The sequence below is a fragment of the Anguilla rostrata genome, chromosome 14 (genome assembly GCF_018555375.3).
Source record: "Anguilla rostrata isolate EN2019 chromosome 14, ASM1855537v3, whole genome shotgun sequence".
NCBI lineage: Eukaryota > Metazoa > Chordata > Actinopteri > Anguilliformes > Anguillidae > Anguilla > Anguilla rostrata.
The window spans coordinates 16,600,628-16,620,592 of NC_057946.1; the positions used below are offsets into that span (position 1 = coordinate 16,600,628).

The 19,965-nt window shown below is 37.8% G+C and overlaps 1 protein-coding gene across 4 annotated transcripts in view; it reads left to right on the forward strand.

The window, feature by feature from the left end:
- Nucleotides 1–4,430: 4,430 nt before the first annotated feature.
- Nucleotides 4,431–19,965, forward strand: part of LOC135239253 (disabled homolog 2-interacting protein-like) — a 247,700-nt gene continuing 232,165 nt past the window's right edge. The window contains exons 1-3 of one of the 4 annotated variants that reach the window (XM_064307789.1): nucleotides 4,431–4,942; nucleotides 5,726–5,754; nucleotides 5,977–6,084. In XM_064307789.1, coding sequence (XP_064163859.1) covers nucleotides 4,926–4,942; nucleotides 5,726–5,754; nucleotides 5,977–6,084 — 154 coding nt within the window. In that variant the 5' untranslated portion in view covers nucleotides 4,431–4,925. Of the gene's footprint in view, nucleotides 4,943–5,589; nucleotides 5,755–5,976; nucleotides 6,085–19,965 lie in introns of all 4 variants that reach the window. The other 3 variants (XM_064307787.1, XM_064307788.1, XM_064307786.1) reach the window with 3 other exon arrangements.

Consider the following 19,965-nt stretch of genomic DNA (forward strand, 5'->3'; position numbering starts at 1 on the left):
ATAATAGCCTACGTTAGTGCGTGCTGCATTTAAAATGCAGTCGTATGGTAACCATTGGACATTAAAGACATAAAAGATTAGGCCACCATTAAAACAGAGTTCAGGCAGTAATTACTTAAATTAAATGAGGCTCTGTTTATCAACATGGTAAAATGTCCAGTGTTAGAGTAATTCTCTAAACAAATAATATTTGGTCCCATCGGGTAGGTTATATGTTAAATTAACGCCGTCTGAGTTGAATTAACACTTCAGATGGGCGAGTTGTCGCTAAAATGGATGAGAACTTCCCGTATTATTTCTGCAGTGCGGTCTTGTGGGTTGTGGGTTCTTAATCAGAACTAAATAAATAAGATTAAGTTTTAAAAAGTAGTTGATCTGTAGTTTGCTATGAAAAGCGTCCGTTGTCCACATGATGGTTCTTTAACAGCTGCTGCATTTTCAAACTTTGAACCAAAAATAACAAAATACCAATTAACAAGAAGCACCAAACGTGGTCTACACACGTAGGCTATTTCCTCATTATTTACATTTTTTATAATAACATGACATCTCCTCCAATACTGTTAAGTAAATGAATATGAACACACATATGTGTCCTTTTCTTCAAAGGTTATGCAGATAAACGTTGAGCTATTGCTGCTCTAAGTCAATCAGGTTGCAGGGTTTAATATGCAATGTAGCAACCGTTGCAAATGAAAACACATGGCAAACATGTAAAACACATTCAATCACACCTCTAATGATACTTTTAAGAAAATTATTTTAAAAATATTCTTATATTGGGTAATGTACAGACGTAACCTATAACTTCCTGTGGCATGGCAGTCACTGTAGAAGTTGCTTTGATGGTACTTAAAGCGTCTGAACTTTTCTTGCTTTAGAGTCACAAACCCCAGAATGACTAGCCTACACTGTGAAGCCAGAATATAGCCTAGTCAGAAAGTTCTATAGGCATGTAGGCTACTGTTTTACATATTAGCCTGAACATCACAGAAATAATTCAAAAAGATAAAAGCATAAATCAAATATCCTAAATAAAAACAACCTAAATTAGCTGAAAGCTGTATGTTGATGATGTAATGCGCAGGGTTAGGAAAGAGGAGCCGAAGTTTAGGAAAGTTCCTAACCAGAGACTGTAAAAAATATGGACAAAGCTACTGTGACGTCACCCACTGACTTTCCGTGGGTCTCTAAAACACGTTTTGAAGCTCAATAGCGGGCGCGGCCATGTTGTCGATTTGGAGCCAAAACCATAGAGTTAAGCGGTTCTGTGATTTTACACAGTGATTGACAGTCCGGTGCGGAAAAGCCCATCAAACTGAATGAACGATTGCAGAACGAACTTGAGGCTAGCTGACTGTCTGCCGTTATGTTTTAAAATATATGATCAAATGTTTACGGAGTTTAATTTCCATCCGTGACTGTGTCATGTAATCACGTTATGTGTATGACATTAATAATACAATTATGTTCAGTTATCTTCAATTTATGTTTCTCGGCAAAACGAATATGCTTAGCTAGCATATCAGCTTGCCAGTGAGCTAGGTAAGCTATCCGTGGTTAGCTCACGCATTACCAATATGAACTACAGGGGAAGAACATCGACTACACTGATGGTCAATCAATCAGAGATGTGTAGACTAGCCTACTGGTGATTTGACTAGGCTAATTTTCATATAACTGTCTGGTAGACCTGCTGTTAACCAAGCAAGTTATCGTCGTAGGTTTTCGCCACAGTCAGTTAATGGGCCATTAACTGCTACTACTCCATCGCCGTTTGTGGTGTTCACTTGCTGGGTGACGCTAGCTGACCGATCGTTCGCAAGTCACTTTTTACCGAATAAAAATTAACACTGTCAGCGGTGATTAACAAATCTACCAAGTATTTTAATAACTGATCTACAGGCGTGTAAATATGACAACGCACTTTGAAGAGCAAGTTTTCCACCTGTTGCATAAAGACAAAATAATGTACATTGAATTTCTAATTATTTTTTTCTTGCTAGCTTCTAGCTTTGTCACATTCGTGCAGCATGGCCCAGGTAGACATTTATGGAATGTACACGTTTGACAGATGGAATATTTGCCGGGTTAGGGTTATCTAGCTAGCCAAATGGCTTGGTAGCCGAAGTTGTGAACTGTTTTAGCATAGGCTACTGGACTACCACATAAATAAGCGTTAGCTGGTTACGCTTTCTGCCAACCAATTATTTGGTTAAGTGGGCTAAAGGAAATAGTAAAAATGACTCGGCTACCGAAAAACTTCAGAGGAGGATTATTTTATGGTCGGCTAGTGCAGCTACAAAATGGGATGCCTGCATTTTCTGACTTTGCACAGGTGGACCGTGGTCGCAGCCGCAATGTCAAGGCCAAGAGAGGCCACCTCCCACCCCAGTGACCATGGACTGTAGCCCCTACTGTAGCATAGTCCTCGCAGTAATCAGGAAGTGACGCAAACTATACCTTATTGATCCACAACAAATATTATAACAGTGCCCAAATGACACAATAAATCATGAAATCGACCCATGGACAGTCATAAGACAAATAAAATACACATATTATAACTATTTGTTCTCATGAGCAAAAATTATTGACTTTGTATTTTGACCGCATTTGTACCGTAGACTTACATGGAAACCGGATATGAAAACACCTATACTGGAGCCAACCGTAGTGGCGCTAGTGAGCAACCAGGAAGAACAAGACCAGGAAATGAGCTTCAAAAACGAAGTCTGGTTTTGGCTGCTTGTTCCTAACTGAGTTTTTTGCTTAGGAAGGTTCCTAACTGAGTGAAATGACCCGGTAGTATCTAAGTGGCAGCCATGATAAGAGCTGTTCGAATTCTCTAAATATGCTAAGGAAAGGTGCTTCAATGCTTCCTATCTTATCTCCTTTAGCATAGGGCACACTGGACCGTCCTTTACGAAAGGAAAGGAGATAATGCCGTCCCACAGTTCCTTACGGCAGCTACATTTAAAGCGAAGCACCATTCGGCCGCTTACGAAAACAACCGATCAACATGACTGAGTTGTGTGGTGGTTCCTAAGATATTATATGCATAGGCTTATAGTCAGATCTTAATCAGCATATTAACCATAACACAGAAGTCTGTCTTTCAAGAAAAAGGGATATGAGACGTTTTTAGCCAGATGATGTTTTTAATTCAACATGTTTGAAACTTAAGAATGATGATATGTACAGTAGTAGATTTGTAGGCCTAACATGTTATGCCTATCTTGCATACATTTAAAGTAATAATCTCGAAGATTTTCATTAAAATAAATGTCTGTTAAGTCATTCTATCTATCTATCACCGAATTAGGTAACACAATGGTGATTGAGCCTCTTATTATATTAATTATTATTGTTATTATTATTATTATTATTATTATTTATGATTAAAGAACTGGGTGTCTGTGGCGACATTCCCGGGAAAAAAATCACAAGCGGCGCATAGTTAGTGACGCGTATTCCATCACCCACCATTGTTTTGTCTGCCAGAGAGGGTAGGCGGAGCAAACGCAACAGGCTCCCTCTTCAACTCATTTGTGTGAGCGGCGTACTGTTTTTTTCTGGTGTCTGCTAAACTAAATAAAAGAATACGGCAGTATGGATTAGCGTTGTTATTATTTTATTACGCTTCCTCATATGTCCCTTCAGCCTTGATTCCCTTTTTTGATGAAATCTCCTTTGTTTTTGTTTTATTCTTCTTGTTCTGATTGCTAATTTAACACCCAGCTCAGCTTTATTCTCGAACAGTTTAGCTAGCAAAACCAGAAACACCAGGGGTAACGTTTTGCAAGGCAGTTGTTTCAAAAATATCACACAACGAATCATTCACGAAAAAGACTGTTTATTGTGCACGAGATACATAATTGCACGAGCCACAGCGAATTCCGCGAATTCTTCTCTGCAGTTTAAAGATGTTCATACCGGGCAAAAGGATAAAGAACGTCTGTGGAAATTGATCATCACTAATTCTACCCCAGGTCTGCTACAGAATTTTAACCCAGCTCGGCAGTGTAAAGACAGTTTAAGTTAGCCTAATGTTAGACAACGAATGAGTATGTACATAACGTTACTTTTATAACAACCATTTTTTTATTCAGCAAATAGTGTTATAGTTGGCATGGCCCAGGTGCCAACTGACTGACGTCACACAGGCGACGACACTGGTTGGATCCGGTTGGAGCTATGGGAAGTGAGGTCCAAAAACACACATGCAATTACTGCTTCTCGCCATTGGTACCGCCAAAGAGAACGAAACGGAAATCTTCGAGATTGTGACTTTAACAATTATTTTCATACAGTCATACTAATTTGGATTCATGTCGATAAATATGAGTGGACAGGAGGGTGAGCGTGAGCAACCATTCTCAATGTGACAACCATTTCGTTTCACTTTTGTGACTGGTAGCCCTTTTATTTCAATTCCAACCTTGGTAATGAAGTAATATTTTTCACCGGGTTGTCTACGTTCATATAGCCTGAATGAAACAACACGGTAATAACGCACGGGGCGAAGCATCTAAGATGCGCTTTTAGTAGTCCATCGGAACATTGTAGTTTCACCACGGCAGACGCACGTCAATAACATCCGTCGTCGCATAATTACGTAGCCTAGTGTAAGTGCAGTCGGATTCTCTTAGCACCGCGGTTGTCTTTTCCTAAGTCCTTATGAATTCTCCTTCACATCTTTCCTTAACCTCATGACGTTCTCCATCGAGGTCAAGTAAAAGTGGTTAGGAAAAGACATAGGACGCATTTTTTTTTTTGACTCTTCGGACCTATTTTTCTCTGATTCGGACGCAGCCTTCCTCTAGTTCCGCGGAGCTCCTCCCTGTCTTTGACCGTTAATCAGGGAGGTCACAGGTCATGCTCTTTACTAGTCGCGTTCAAAATTCAAGACGCAGGGTTGTGTGATGAGAGCACTGAGCAGGTAGGCTAATTAGTTGTCCAGTTAACGTTACTTAGATTTTTGTGCCATTGTTAAGTTTAGCAGTTTTGAATTTGACAGCTATATGTAATAGAACATGAATGCGTATTAAATGTTCTAGCTAGCAGTTTTATGTATTGTTGTAATCAGTGATTGTAATTAACTTTAGCTAACATTAGCTAGCAAGCTCGTTTGCAATTGCATTACAAACAGAAAATAAAGCACGCAACACATTATATCAAGAAACAATACAACTCAAGCCCTCCTTGCAAAATAATGGTTTATTTTGTCGTGCATATTGTGTATAAATGGAGACAGTTTAACATTACCAATGGCTATCTAGCTAAATGTCTAGTTGCTTTTTATTCCTTTTTTCATCATCCAGTGGCATGTTGGTTCAACACTTGTAATGCTGTACTCTCTTTTAATTCTTCACTTGATTGACACATCTTGTTTCAGCACTTGCTGTTTCATATTATCATGCTGCACTCCCTTTTAATTCCTCACAGGATTAAAACCCCAGACACCCAGTGGTTTTGTGTCTGGTGGTGTGTCATAATGTCATGTGCTTGTTGTGTTCACACAACTTAAGCGCCTACTCAATACCTGGTGTTTCAGGCCATATTCTGTGCTGCTTTGTCTCTACGTAGGATTCAAACACCTGGAATCCTTCAGTGCCGTAGTCTTTCAGGTCATAATGTTTTGTGTTGCTTATCTCCACTTGATTTAAGTGCCTGGCTTTTACACAGACTTTACTTGTTTTATTGTATATCATGGCCAGTAAAGATCAGAAGACATGACATCAAAGCACATTGGTGAGTTTCAGTGAATGCAACATATAATGTAACATATAATTTAATGGATTGTAATGAGTGATAGTGGAAGGAGCTATGAACCCTTCCTCATTGCCATTTTTCACTATTGTATAGAATACATTACAAATGTTTGATACTAATATGTAATTTTGCTCAAATACTTGTTTTTCATTTTCTCCTTCAATCTAATCCATTAAATTACACTTTTATATCTCTCCCTAGACTGGCTTCCCCCCTGTTTTAAGGATTATTCACCTTGGGCTGTGATATCTACTCTTTTCATCAGGATCAAGCTTGGATTAGATGGACACGGGAACACTTGTACAAAAGGTTATTATTTCATGTGTCCTTTCCTTTGGCCTATGTTCACAATGGATCTTCTAATTAATTGCAATAATTTTGGACTATTTGTATGTTGTTTTAAATGTGCTATGTAAATAAATTGACTTGACTTCAAAATGGTACAGTGTTGACCCTAGTGACTCAGACAGATGTCCTTTTTGTGAGCGTTTCTCATTTAAGACAAGCTATTTGCCATGCAAACATATTTTTGCCATTTTTGAGAACACTGCCAAATCATGGGAAGACATGTGCACTACTTACATCAATGATACATATGTGGCCTAAGATTTGGATGTTACCTCCAGTCAAGTCATTCATCACGGTGTCAAGGACAATACATTGGAAGAGGGCAATGCTACAGTGTTCTGGGAAGGCCTCTCTGTACAGTGCTCAGAGTGCGGCAAACAGTAATCAGTGTTTCCCATACGATTAATTTATTTGTTTAAATTTCCCCCCACCAATTTTTTCTTTTAAATGTCAAGGTGACAAACAGCTGACTCGTTTCGCTGCGTGAGCTGGCCTTCCCCGCTTTCTCTCGTAGTCAGCGTATGTAGAGCAAAGCAGGATGGTGCCTGAATGCGAACATAATTAAAAGGACAGTTGTGCGATCATATCTGTGCCACATAAAGAAATATTTTACATTTTTTGAAATTGGTAAAATTTTGCCGTTGTTATGCATCGTTTCTTAAAATAAATTCTCAACCTGTGAGGAAATGCTGAATAACAGTACAGCTTCTGCTAGGGCAAGAGCTAAAAGTTATCAATTATATATTGTGTCTTTACAGGAATGAGGATGCCATTAGGAGTGCAGCCCTAGCTGTTCATAACCTTTCTGAAAATCTTGAGACTTTTATTCCCAGATACGACAGTTTTCATCTCACAAGTAGTCAAGATGATGTCAGTAGACTCCATGCACTGCCCAGAGAAAGCAAAGAGGACGCAGTAAAACAAAAATGACAGAAGACCCTGTTGACCCTCTTCCTAAAGGCTCAGACCCTCTCTCCACTCCCTCGTTAACCTCTGTGCCTGTCATGGGGCATAGACCACCACCTGAGGGCCCCTCATCCATACTCTCCGGGAATTTGAAGAAGTCTAAGGCACTGTCCCATTGAGTAAAGAAGGCAAAGCAAAGAGATAGCCAAAAAATAAATAAAATAAAAATGACAAGAGAAAGGCAAACAAAAATGGTATATTTTATTTAATGTCAGTCATTTTTCCTTTCATCCAATTTCACCGACTGACTTAGCTATAAATAAAATATAATAGAACCTGTGATTCTACACCGATACATATAGCCTATGTCACCTAAGATCTGCATTAACTTCATTACATAAAATACATTACACACAATTGAAATTGTGCTGATTAATCTGGAAAGACTACATTTTGTAAAAGATACCTCTCACATGTCTATCTGACAGACCTAACGTATATAACAGGTACCCTTCTCTGTGATTAAGTGGATATTTCTTCCCATTAATGTAAATCATAATCCCTGCCTCTCTTGGCAGCAGATGCCCCTAAAATGGAAGTTTTAGTGTTGGATTCCATGTAAGCTGATAACCACAAATATGCGGAAATGTGTATGTATGTGTGGTGCATTTAAATATTTTCTTTGAAGTTTGATTGGTGCATGCACCCACCTCAAAGTTAATTTAATGTGCGTCTGCAACTGCAAGAATATTGAAATTATTTGACCTCAAGTCTTTATGTTAAGGTTAATGGGTGTAGTGTGTGATGCACAAAGACTAATCTTTCCATGTAGAACCATCCACAATGTGTAGTGTGAGCACCAGGCATAAGTAACCTATCTGTAATTTTGCAGGAAATATATAAAGCTATATGCTCAGGGTACCAATGACTTAGGTGGGGAGTGGAGGAATGGTCAACTTTCATCTGAAAGACAGCAAGACAGTTGCAGCTGTGGTCCATTTGTACTCCTGGTAACCACTCTTAAGTAACAAACTAACTTGGGTGACTGTTTTGCCTGTTTGAACTTATACATTCATTTTAAGTACTATTTTTGCACTAACCAATTGCAAAATACATGTGATGACATGGACATCTCAAATAACTAATGTGTCTTTTTAATCTTTTAATTTAAAATAAATGTATTGATTTCCTTCCCTCTCTCTTTTGATAGAATGCTTTTGCATTGACTAAAGACATCAAGCCAGAAACACTGGGCCATTGCAGTGAGTGAATTGTTTGCAGAGAAACATACGCAGAAAGCCAGGGAACCCCAGTCACAAAGGACTGTGTGTGATCTTCCATTGTGCTTAAAACCTCCAGGGCACTCCGCGTGTGGTGTATGATGTCTGTACGGTGGTGCCACCTTAAGTGTGCCAATATAGCAGAAAAACCAGAGAGTGATTTTGTGTGTCAAGTTTTTTGTGTAGAATATGCTTGACTGTGCTCCTCATTCAATACACTAAGATAAAGAAGACATTGTTTAGACTTAAAGAATTTAATAAAATCTGAATTGGGATGGAAACTCATTTGTTTCACTTGACAAATAGTGGCCAATATCTGTTCAACATGTCCACTTTTAAGCAAATACAATAAAGCTGACAATCACTAAAAATACACATGCCCATCTGAAAATTTTGCAATTATAGATGCAGTGGCTGATTATGCTTATATAAAAATGACAACAGTAGCACAAAAAAATATCCTTGGAATGAGTCTGTAGCTTCAGAATTGTTTGTAATATAACATATTCAAATAAAACAGACTTATGTTAGATTGATTAATGGCAATGACAAGATTTTCTGTACTGGGTGTTTAGTATTCATGTATAACAGGAACCACTAGAGGGCAGTATTGGGGAATGTATATTATATACTGTACATACTGTATATACTGCTTCAAAAATGCCATGTTAACTGACAGTTAACACTGCGCATATTTTAATCATACATTTGGAGATGTTATGCACTATTAGACATATATATCTACCAATGGTCTATATATGCCATTATGTATCCATCTTGCATAGACTGGTAACCCAGAGATGTCACAAGAAAAATGGTGAAGAGATGATGTGAGAAATGCATGAAACCTTTATATCCTTAACAGTCCTACAAGCAGCATTTACCTTGAGAAATCATGGCTGTGAATTCAACAGCTGTTGCTTATTGAATATTGTATGAAGGATTATTTACATTTTTAGTGAAATATTGCATACATTATGAAATGAATGAAAAAAGAAATTTGACAAATTATTTGTTTAATGTCTGTAAATAACATGTCTTCTATCTCAAGCTCTAGTGACACTACCTATATACTGTATGAAGTAAATATATTTATGGTGCGTATGGAGAGTGTACTCCATTGTCACAAGAAATCTACTGGCAACCATCACTAGTTTTGATGTGCCTTTTAGATTCTGAACATAAATTATGCATATACCTTTAGAAGAGGAGAATCAAGCTGTAAAAAAAAAAATATTTTTTTTTAAATACAGATTTTGCAAAAATCCAATTCAATGACCTCACCCTAGTGATTGTGGTGGTCTTTTAATGTTAATTGGTACTTCTGGTGCTTGTCTACTGCTTCAAACGTGCCTCCTGTCTCCAAGGTTTCAACACTAATACTGATCGGAACTAATGATAGAGGTCTTTAACAAATCTGACAACTGTACTAGAAGTTATACAATGTAGCTTTTTCATCTTCATCACATGATATCTAAATGGTTAAAGTATTTCAAGAGTTATTTGACCCCAGCTTGGACCTAGAACAGGAAAAAAGCATACTGCTCACATTTTGTATATGCAATATAGCACGTGAGTGCACAATTTGATTTAAAAAAACATGAGGAAAGATTCACATTAGCGATTTTACCAGAACGCATGGAATGAAATGGAATAATATGTTCAAAAGTATTAATAATGCATGTATAAATGCATTGCAGGAGCTTCTGAATGAAAAGAGCCTAATTAATAACTCCAGATTGCAGCAAAGCCTTCTGAGACTTTAAACAGGAAAGTATCCTCAAACATTCTCTCCCAGGCCCTGTGCTAAACACATTTTAATATTTACAGTATTCTGCTGGTCAGTCAAAGCCCGATTAAAGGTTGCTCACTAACTTGTGTTAAGCACCGGTCTCTGCTCATTATGGGAATGCTTAAGAATATGAAGCTATCTTTGCACCAGTTCTTCAGTTTAAATGTCACTGTTTGTTTGTTGAATTGTGACTCGCCATACAAAGAGAGGAACGTGCCCCATTTCCTCCAATTGAAAGTGCTTTCTATTTTTAAGTGGCTGGAACATTCTCCATGCTTACCTGTCCATACATGTAATTAGGCCCGGGAAGAGCCATATATATATATATATATATATATATATATATGTATATATATTAGAATTAGGACTCAATTCAACATATTCCTATTGTCCCTGCACCTCCTATACTCTACTCTTATTGGTTCTTCAAATCATTTTATGGATGTATCCAAGGGCTTTTAAAAAAATATTTACATAACTGAACCTTTGATATCTTCTACTTATCCTGAACAACATTATCCATACCGTGTTCTCATCCAGTTTAGATCACTGAAGTTTCTTATTTATTTACTATAACATTCATGTGCTTATTTGACTATAGCCAGTACAAAAGGTAGGCATTAAAATCTTTACCAGGATAAGTAGCAGGATAATATTGTTCCAGTATTGAACTTCACATTGAGTACCACTTTTTAGAGTAAAAATTGAAGGTCTGCAAATTTTAAACCTGTATATGTGTGGCTACTGATAACTGGAGTTCTGATCACATAATGACCCATAGTCATCTCAGGTCTTAGTATATGGCTCACTTAGAGGACGAGTTTTGTATTCAGAGACTATAGAACACTTCCAATGAGATCATCCAGGTAGAGCAAGCCTTCGCCATGACTGGGACCCACTAAAAGATGCATTTATTGTGTGATGGTACATTGTCATTGAACTTTGATTGGAATCAGGTGTTGTGATCGAACAAGACCAAAATTGAGCTTTTAGGCAGTGTACACCAGTGATGGGTTTGGCATTGGAAGAAGGATGCTTATGTTGAAAATGACTATACATTTACAGTGAAATATAGTTGTGGATTGTTGACCATATGGGACTGTTTTGAATCCAGTGGTCCTGTGGATCTTCTTAAGGTCAATGGAATCAAGAACTCCAGTGCATGTCAAAACATTTTGGCTAAAAGAAAGAATACAGTAACCCCCTGCCAAGAAGCTGATACATTCTTTTGTGAAGGCCTTGGCCATATTATCTGAATGTTGAGAGTGGTTTCAATTTCATCATTCCCCCTCCCCCAAAATTTGCACTTTAGTAGCAACTTTCTATTTCATGATATTGCAATATCCTTTCAGGCAGTCAATGAGATCCTGTTTCATTGTTAACTGAATGCATGGCTATTTGTTTAACAGTGGCATGAAATCCATTCTAAGTTATGTTGCCATTGGAGTCTCACAGAACAAAACTGAGCTGCTAGTAATTTATCCTCTCAACCACATAAACCTTGGGACGAGAATATTTGATTTGTTATTCGATTACTCAAAATAACTGCCGTTCTGGTCACATTATCCACCAGTATAAACTGACTCTGATTCCTAAATGGTTCCTCAAAAAGCTTCACTGTTATGTGGTTGCTGGAACAGTGTTGAGATGTTAATGTTTATAAGGATATAAAGATCTTCTTATTCCCAATAGTTGCAAGGCCAATATGGTAGCTTAAGACGGCTATGAACTGAATTTAGTTAGGCAGAAAACCAGTCTTGACATTACTGTAGAAATGAAAGTATCTCATCATCCAAACAGGGTTTGCAAAGGTTACAAGAATGCAAACACCTGTCACTGTAAACTATATATATGCAATATCATTTCTGAACTCTACATGTCCAAAAATCCCCTAGGTGAATTTTAATAGCATAATTTGAGAGATGGGCTGTCTGCCTTGCACACCTACAATGAAATGACCATATTAGAAATGTCAAATTATACTACATGAATTCTATAATGTGACAGTTATGACAGGTAGTTGGTTGAGTTTTATGCCCTTCATAATACACCTTATTAATTCAGAATTTAACAGTCCTTTATTTTGGAGGTATATTGTGTGCACATTGCCATTCATACTTGTTATGCTGTGTCATATTGTCTAAAAATGTCAACAAAGAGGAACATGACATGTTACCTAGGAACTAAATAATATATTATTTTTACTAGTTTTGTAAAAGTATCCCCCAAGCAAATGAAATGCCATGCCCATGTAATGAGAGAATAATTTTAAATATGAACTCAGTGCAATGTTATCCTCTGACTATACATTCTCTAAGATTGCAGTGTACTTGTTTGCTATGACTGTTTAAAAGAAGAAAAGAACCCTGCACACTTACCAGTATTTACCAAGTCCTCATCAGCGGATTGATGAAGACTTGAAGATGAAGTGTGCTAATAAAATTGTGGAGCTTAATTGTGCAGCATTTTATTCTTCTTTTATATAAATACTATGATCACCAGCTCCTTTTTTAAACTTATGGGGGGCATTTATTTTGAGTCGTATTTTCACATGCTATGAATGTCTAACCAGTACATTTTCAGTAAAGTTTTTGTTTAACATGCTAATATGCTGTGGAAAAATCATCAAACAGTGCAAAATATGTAATGGCAAACAACAAAATATCATGTTTCTATTTATCTATTTTGTTCTAACCAAATGAGTCCTGAGCTTGCTCCAGAGTTGGTACATGTTTATGTATATTCAACAAAGATTCTGATTTGCAGTGCCTAATTTGGCAGTAGTTGAGGAATAATGATCAGATTTTTAATGATTGCTTTTTTTTTTGCTAACTAATTTACTGCTATATAAAAATCAACCAAATGTAAAGTGTCGTTGAATAGATTTCAACATTCACTCAGGGCTTTGGTTTAACACTGGCATCATGCGTAACACCCCATTTTACTAAACTGAGATTTGCACATAATAACGCTGTCTGCTTTATGCCTTATCTGGCAAACTCTCACTGGGGTTATGGGTTGTGTTGAATTCAAGGGAGCATGCAAAGTGTTGACACACAGCACAGTAAGCATGTAAGTAAATGAACAGATGGAGGGGGAAAGGGTGTATTTAGCACAGACAGAGATGCATCACTAAATCATGGGGACTGCAGAAGTGGTCTAAAAGACCTTATTACCCTTGAGTGGTGCAGTGTTGGAGGGGGAGAACCTAAACCCAATACAAAAAATAAATTACAGCACGGAAACATGTACTTTTCTTTACCAGTTGACAGAAAACAACAAACAAAAAAGTTGTTCTGCTGTTTTTCTAACAGTAACACAATCGTAAAATTTACTGAATTTGGAGATATTTAAATTATTAAAAGCACAATGTGCTTTTTAATCTTGTTAATGTAAGCAGAAGAGAAGCTGACAACTTTATGAGATAGACATGAGATATTTCTTCTGCTTGGTTTTGTCAGCAGTCAAATTAATCACAAGCTGGGTGCTACATTTTCCCTGGGCAATACTACCTCAAATGCAAATACTCAAATTGTTAGGCTACGTAGGCCTGCTGTCAATGTCTGTGAAATAGATTATTTAATAGGTTAAATAAATAAGTTATTTTAAGAAATACTGCAGTGACATGTATGCATGTATGTTGCCAGCAGCAGTACCACCATGCACTCTGCTCCTGCCGACTGGCTGAAGCTAAGCAAGTGTGGGCTTGGTTAGTACTTGGATGGGAGACCACCAGGGAATATTGAGTTGCTGCTGGAAGTGGTGTTGGTGGGCCAGCAGGGGGCAATCTTCCCTCTGGTCAAATAAACCCCAATGCCCCAGTGCAGTGATGGGGACACTGTGCTGTAGGAGATGCCGTCTTTCGGATGAGACGTTAAACCGAGGTCCTGACTCACTGTGGTCATTAAAGATCCCATGACACTATTTGCAAAGAGTAGGGGGTTCCCCGGTGTCCTGGCTAAAATCCCAGATCTGGCTGTTGCAAAAAACTTGCCACCTAATCATCCCCTGATTTAAATTGGCTAAAAAAATGTTCTCTCCCTCCAGTGGAGCAGCTCAGTGGCCAACAATAGAGGAATGTGGTTGTACTGGGCAGCTCCCAGGTGTGAGTGTGAAGCAGGGCGTTGCTGCAAAAGAGCATCCGTGCTCAGTGAACCTACCCTGGGTAAATAAAGGTTAAATAAAAATAAACTTTAACAAGCACGAAACCGTCCAGACCCACGCCGCACCTGTACAAAGTGTCATGAGTAAAACTGTATTTGGCAAACTATATAGCTAGCTAGCTATGGCATGTCCTCACTGCTGTAATGTTATTTGTTGTCCTCTGTGTGTCCATACATCTGTATCGGTGGTACGCGCTAACTAGGTTAACTAAAGTAGGCGAAACGCTAACATGTTATGGTTAGGCGATAAAGCTGTGCTTAAAAATCTCATTCCGTTCGAAGTGGTGATTTTTGGAGATGCACCTGCGCATGCGTCCTACTAAACGAAGCACCACCTGTGCATGCGCTCTACCAAACGTCCCTCTCAGGTCGTCCATGAGTGAGTGACCACAATTTGCCACGGATAGCCCACGGTGGCAGGCAGTCCTGTGTGCCGTGGGGAAAAATAGGCCTTATGTTTGATGCAGGGAAAAAAAAAAAAAAAACTTTTTGCCAACCCAATTCCAACGACCATGTGTTTATATTAGCCAATGAATTTGTTTATATTACCCTAAGCTAGAAAATGCAGGTCAGTGGCTAGCCCTAACATTAATAAAGGGGGAAGTGATTATTAATAGTTTCGTAATCATTTTTATTTCATCTATGTATGATTAACCATGACGTGTTACAGCTGCCGAGCAGCGAACCATGGCTGGAAATTCTGCTTGATCCACGCTCACGTTTCCGCTCTCATCTCCGGCAGCATGTCGCTGACCAGGCAGTTTTAACCGTCGTGGTCAGTCCTCCGCGCGCTTCATTCATTGGACACTGAATTGGGAGCAAGAACGTCCCTTTCATGTTTAAACGAGGTTGCATAATGTTAGTGTTCGACGCGACTGTCAGACACGTAATAGCGAGCTTCTATTAGGAGGTGGATTTGGGGTGCCTAGTGTCACCCGCAGTTGGAGATAGAGAAAAGAAAAAAACAGCCGTTTGAGAAAGCCAGGACGCCGTACGTTTCACTAGGCGGTAAAATAAGGAATGAATAAATAAATAAGCATGGGATAATTATATATCCCAGGCAACAGGTGCACGGATTCTAATATTCTCCATGAATGCATTTTAAAGGTCGGCTTGGTTTGTGCTTATTTAAAATATAACATCTCAATGAAATGCTTGCCGGTTCTTATATTATAATAATATAAAATCTTAATGTCATGTCAGTAATGTTATTAGTCCTGCAATATATAGGATACTGAAATAACTAATTTCGTACATCTATAGTGTTTCTGTGAAAAAAGTTACCTTGCCTTCATAAGCAAATGCTGCGTAATAAACCACATCTCTCGTCGCGTCCTGAATAGATCCTTTCCAGTTTTCCTTTCGTCGAAGGAAGAAACCAGCATCTCAAACTTACTGCACATGCAGTGCGAACGTTGACAATATGTAGGCTATGCAACTGAGACGCTGCTGTTTCACCTGTCCTGTTTGCTCTGAGAAAAAAACGGTTTGCAAAGGGACTCCTATGTTTCAGTGGAAGTTGCCTAAATTATCGTCCGTTTTGAATACGCATCATGACTGTGGACTTAAAGAAGGACCCTGTGGACCACATGCTATTTTATTTGGCCCAAAGTCAGCACCAAGGATGGATAAGGGTGTCCGGTGAGTAGCTAGTTTTGATTTTGCCTTTAAAAGTTGGGAAGAAGTAGCAGTCCTAAATCTTTCATTAAATTGTTCCCTCAAATGGTGTGTGTATGTATGTGTATGAGCATGGACGATCCGAATCATTTCCCCTTAATTGAAATTCTACTAGGACACACGGCCAGCTGAATAAACAAATAAATAAGTTGGCTAAATGCTGCATTTATTTTTGTTTTGTTTGAGAGGATACTTGTATTCACCATTTATATTTTATAACATTGTTAATGTTCCTTAAGCAAAATAAAACAAAAATTGAACTATAATTTACCGTTAATTTTCTGAAGTGACATAACTGCAAATCTGTGACATCACTGAGGGAATGCTTTTTCAGTCTTTAGTAGGTTATTGTAAAGAATCAGAACATTACTGAGCAACAATGTCTGTATTTCCTGAGGTCTTTATAATTTATTTGGTTATTTAGCTTTGTGGACCAGTAAAATTCAACTTTTGATAGACATCATTGTCTGAATGTATATGAAGGTTAAGTACAATGCACTGGGAACTCAAGGAAAAAAGATCTTATAGCAGTTGGTAATTTCTTGGTAGATTTGTCGTTTATGTGTCTGCACAAATCCCATTAGTTATCCCCATCCTGATTCTCGTGCAGAGCGTGCGTTCGCATGGGGAAATGACCAATAGAAACCACTGGCCATAAGGTGCCAATGATAACTGAACTTACACGGTGAATGGGGTATTCACAGGGGAGAGTGGAGACAAATGTAACATGGGGCAAAATGTAACAGAATTGCCCTCTCTATTTTTCCAACAAACTGCATGAGACTTCAGTAAATATTTTAGGAGACATTGCCAAAGGTATAAATTTGAGTTAATTTTTTTAAGTGCTTTTTGTCTTCTGTATTGTGTGTATGTCAAGAAATATAAATGTATGTAATCATAAATAATCTTTTAGTGACTAACAGATTGCATAGTTTTGATATAGCATGCTAGTTTGCTGGGATTGCTAGCCAACCCCAGCAGGGTTAAACCTAAAGGGGTGTTTCATTTATGTCGCAGATGTTCTAAGGTACTGGAGTATGTATGCAACTGGGAGACCAGGGCTGGTTGGCTCACAGTTATTTTCTGGTCCTTTGAAGGTCACAGACACAAAAATGTAACACCAAAATATTTGTTTGTATTGAATTGCCTTACTTTGTGTTTTCTTTTAAAGCTATTGAGATTGTTCGGTGTACCCCCACTCTCAGGGTTAAATGTAGCATTTCACTTCCGGTACTTTCGGCCAGATTGGTAGTGAATGGTATCTGATAGAAATTTTATAGTGGTGTGTAATCATAGCCAAGGGATGCAGGTTGTATATATTAGAAAAAAAAAAAAAAATCTAGCTGTAGTAATATTTTCAGAATTGAGCCAAATATAAAAACCATTATTTCCCCGCGCTCCCCTACTACTACTACCACCACCAACAGCAACAATGCAGGACAGAGACTTAGCTAAGTCAAGTAACATCCATACAGTAACTTCTGAAATGAAGACTACTGTGAAATTTTTATACTACAAATATAAATGATTCTAAATTGGACAAGCCCATAGTTGATGTTTTCTGATGGTGCTTTAGTAGAACTGTGCACAAGCACCTACTAAAGGAGAGTTTTGGCTTAAGTGCAAGTCCAAAATTTAACTACTCTGTAGTTCTTGGGGTACTTTTGGGTCAGCAAGCTAATTATTGCATGTTTTCATATATGTATAACTTTCCCTTATTTAAATGTTTTTTTTGTGTGTGCATAGGCAGTTTAGTAACCTACTTCCAGTTACACATTCAGCCTACAGTTGACCTTTTCCATAGCTGTAGTGTATAATTGATACAGTTAAATGTAACCTACCTGTAACAGTAAAACCAATATATCCCATACTTTATTGTAAAATAAAGTAGGGAAAAAGTGGATATCACTGGCACTAAGACAAATATCACAGTATTATTGTAATAATACACACACACACACACACACACACACACACATACATACTAATCTCAACAGGTTTCTTGCAAACACATTCTCCACTCTTATAACAGACATAGGCTGTGCATTCTATACATTGCATCATTTTAGGATTTTCACTGTTCAGACCAGAGCACACTGTCCTTAGGGTTGAGCGCAGTGAAGTGCAATAAGGAGTTAAACGTTATGACTTTGAATACTGAACAATTTTCTGTCTGAATGACACTGTCCAAGTGTCATTTATGTAGTTGTCATACAACACTAATCCATAATGAACATGGAGACTTTAGTTACATGGAGAGGTTAGTTACATTTGGTATGGGTATTTTGTTTTACTATCATCCTTGGCCATGTATCATGCCTGAGAACCTCACATTTTTGCTTTCCAGTAATAAGCTAATATGGTGCTTATGAGACTGTTGGTGACATTTGCTGTCAAATCACTGCGTTTGTATTTAAAGGTTAAGTCTATGTTAACCACAAAGAGCAACAGCCTGTGGATCATCTTAACTGATGCCCTCATTAATCCCTCTGTAAAGCTCCAAGCCTGGAAATTGAACATCAGATATATCAGAAAGATATGCAGATGTTGCCTGGAAGGTAGTGGCACTTGTGCAGTCAAGCTTAAATATAATTGTTTTTTGCATGAAGTTTGCAGTTGCACATTAGTCCAACAACCGCTAAAAGAACATGGCTGAAATTATGTCATAAACCAGAATAAAAATGGATGATGATTGGCCACATCATTTAATCCTCTTATTTATAATATTTGACATTCACTTTGTGTTTAACAGTCACATGAAATTGTGAAGAAATGCTGTGGTTAGTAAGTGAATTTTGGGGTGGTTCATGTCCCATGGTTCATTCAAAAGCCTTAGTTTTTTTTTGTTTTTCCTTGACATTGAATCCACCACCAGTAACAACTGCTGACCTCTGTTTTATTGCTTTTAATTTTCTTTTACAGAATGTGCGTTTTCTCCGGACGCACAAGTGATTCTTTGCCCTAATGGCAAAATAATGGAAACTCAGATTACGCAACAATTCAGTGAGAAATTGATAATGTAGTGACATTATCAGTCCTTATTTCTTTTGCTTTTTCCTTTGAACATTACGTGTTGAGAAAAATATTGTTGCAGTTGAGTGCAGACTGTGATGAGATTATTTGGAGGAATTGCTAGTATTCCTATGTATTTTGAGGCAATTTTTATTTTGTTTATTTTAATTTTTGTGTTTATATTTCAAGACTTGTTCTGTGTTTTTCATCATTGAGATATATTGTTTTTTTTTTTTTTTAAAGGATGGGAAGAATTGTTCATTTTTAAATCAGTTGTTGTCTCCAGTTTATTGCAGTGTGTGGCCAGGGCAGTGGTATCAAAGAGGTGAGAAGGGATTAGACAAATGGTTGTTTGATCCCATTACCACATCATTATGCTGTATTGTGAGTTTTGGAGTGCAGGCTGGCTGAATCTCCACTGATGACGGTACAAAGCATTAGGTATGGAATATTGAGCCCTCTTTTAAAATGGCGTATCGATCAAGTCATCCATCTGCTGCCTCAGAGGTGCCTGTAGTGTAACCTTCTGATCAATGAGGCACAGGCATGCAGTACTCCTGCTGTGAAAGGTGCAACCTTTTGGCAGGATTTAAAAAAATTTTTTTTAATCAATTAAGTTATTCGCTGAAGTTTCGGAGGACCTCTAAGGACTGGATTATACAGATGACTGGATGACTGACATTTTTAAACAGGGTTGATGCAAAATTGATTGGCAAATTCTACGTACACAGCTAATATAATTTACAGACTGTTGTGAAGAGTCTTGGGATTTGCAGGTTTTACCAGGAGATTTAAAATAAGCCGTTGGGAATGGCAACGTCCATTGTGTTTATTGAATTACTGCACTTTAGCTAGTCATGAACACATGAAAACATTCCTATAGTTGTATAGTAGGTGATGTAACAGAGTCGCTGCCTAACAGACTGTAAAATTAATTACATATGAATAATGAATATTTTTATTCATACACTTATTCATACAAGTACACCGATTCATAATCAAAGAGCAGCAT